We start from the raw sequence: 1602 nt of genomic DNA, 5'->3' as shown, positions 1-1602 counted from the left end.
TCTCTGTCTCTCTGTCCCTCTGTCTCTTTGTCCCTCTGTCTCTCTGTCCCTCTGTCTGTCTGCAGGCCGGGCCGGGCGGCAGCTGAGGCACGGATCCACCGCGCCTCAGGACTTCCACTCCAAGTACGGCATGGGAGTTCTGGTCAGTGGCTCCGTCTTCTGCACCGCCGTCTGGGGATATGTAAGTCGCAACAGAAGCTTTTATTAAAATATGCAAATGAGACCGATTCTGATTGATCCTCTAAATAAACTAATGTTCAATATCAGTTTAAGGGAATAAAACCTGGAGAAAGTTTAAAGACAGGAAGAAAGCAAAAGCCTTAGTTTGAAAAACTGTGACTAGTTTCAATCTGCATTTTACCCAAACGTTTTGTGGAGTTGTCTTTATGTAGTATTTGGTGATGATGATTTTACTGTCAATGTTCATCTATTGACATCAACTCTTCCCTCAAACAGAGGGAATATTTTATTGAGTTCATAGATCTCTGTGCAGATACTGAAAAATGTGGATTTATTATTAAAAATGTAGAATTCTTGTTTTGAAGAAACTTATGAAAAATGTTTTAACCTTCACTGCATAAATTTTCTCCTTCTAAAATAATACAAACTGTCAGTCATGCATTATTTCAAAGTGAAAGTTTTAGGATTTTATTTTGGTCTGATATAATATTCAAGTATTCATGTTAGATGTGACACCGCCAACTTCACCTGTGCAACACGCCTTCAGTTGTTAATTATGACCGTTAGAGGGCAGCAAAAGCTTGTTTTCTGTCACACATTACATGAAATTATGGCAAAACACTTGTCAGATTCAAAATAAAAAAATAAGAAAAACTGGATTTTATTTTTGCATTGAATGTAAATCAAAGATCTGCATGGTGCCACGTTGAGCTTAACCTTTCGATTGTACTGCTTTACGTGTGTCATGTCCGTTATTTCTTTTATAACTTTTATCTTTAAAGCATACAAATGAAGACGAAACATTATTTATCCTGGACATCAACACAGGATGTCCTGAATTTACCTGGAAAATTACAAAATGATCCCAGTCAATCATCTGAAATGTAAAATATGTTTAAATATTTGGTCTGAAGACATAAAACATTTTAAAACCTGAAGCCTTAGCTGATTGTCAGACTTTATTCCAACTGGTGTTAGTTTAGTGACCTTTTGTTACTGGTGGCTGTGCAGGTTCTGACCCAGACGGGAATCGTGTGGAACATGTCTCCAGTCAAGAGGATGATGCCCAAACCATGGAAAGATGCAGAGTGAGGAGCAGCAAGCGTCTGGATGGACAAACATGATCTGTGTTCACATGGAAATTTCTCTTTATTCCAACAAACTATTTTGTTCAAATAAATTGATTCCACTTCTCTGCTGTTTGAAGGTTGTTTCCAGGAAAGAACAGAAATCTTCCTGCTTATATCAATGACTTACAGAATATTTTCAACGTTCAGGAATAAAAACCTGTTAAAGAATATTACCCTGTTTTTATTTTTATTATTTTCCGTTGGCTCTTTGGGTACACAATCCTGCTGGAAACTATTGAGATGTTTCCTATTAAAAGCATTTAATTCAACTGATTGCTTAATATGAAGCAAA

The 1602-nt window shown here is 36.9% G+C and overlaps 1 protein-coding gene across 1 annotated transcript in view; it reads left to right on the top strand.

Annotated features, from left to right (window-relative positions):
* Positions 1-1480, top strand: part of cox7b (cytochrome c oxidase subunit 7B) — a 7215-nt gene extending 5735 nt beyond the window's left edge. Inside the window, exons 2-3 of the mRNA XM_015025079.1 lie at positions 66-181; positions 1192-1480. Of these exons, the coding sequence (XP_014880565.1) occupies positions 66-181; positions 1192-1272 (197 nt within the window). The 3' untranslated portion in view covers positions 1273-1480. The remainder of the gene's footprint in view (positions 1-65; positions 182-1191) is intronic.
* Positions 1481-1602: the final 122 nt, after the last annotated feature.

This window comes from Poecilia latipinna, unplaced genomic scaffold (assembly GCF_001443285.1).
Source record: "Poecilia latipinna isolate Pla-1442-1.1 unplaced genomic scaffold, P_latipinna-1.0 Scaffold3939, whole genome shotgun sequence".
In the NCBI taxonomy this organism is placed as follows: Eukaryota; Metazoa; Chordata; class Actinopteri; order Cyprinodontiformes; family Poeciliidae; genus Poecilia; species Poecilia latipinna.
The sequence above is the reverse complement of the archived record's forward strand: the minus strand, read 5'-3'. Positions and strand labels throughout refer to the sequence as shown.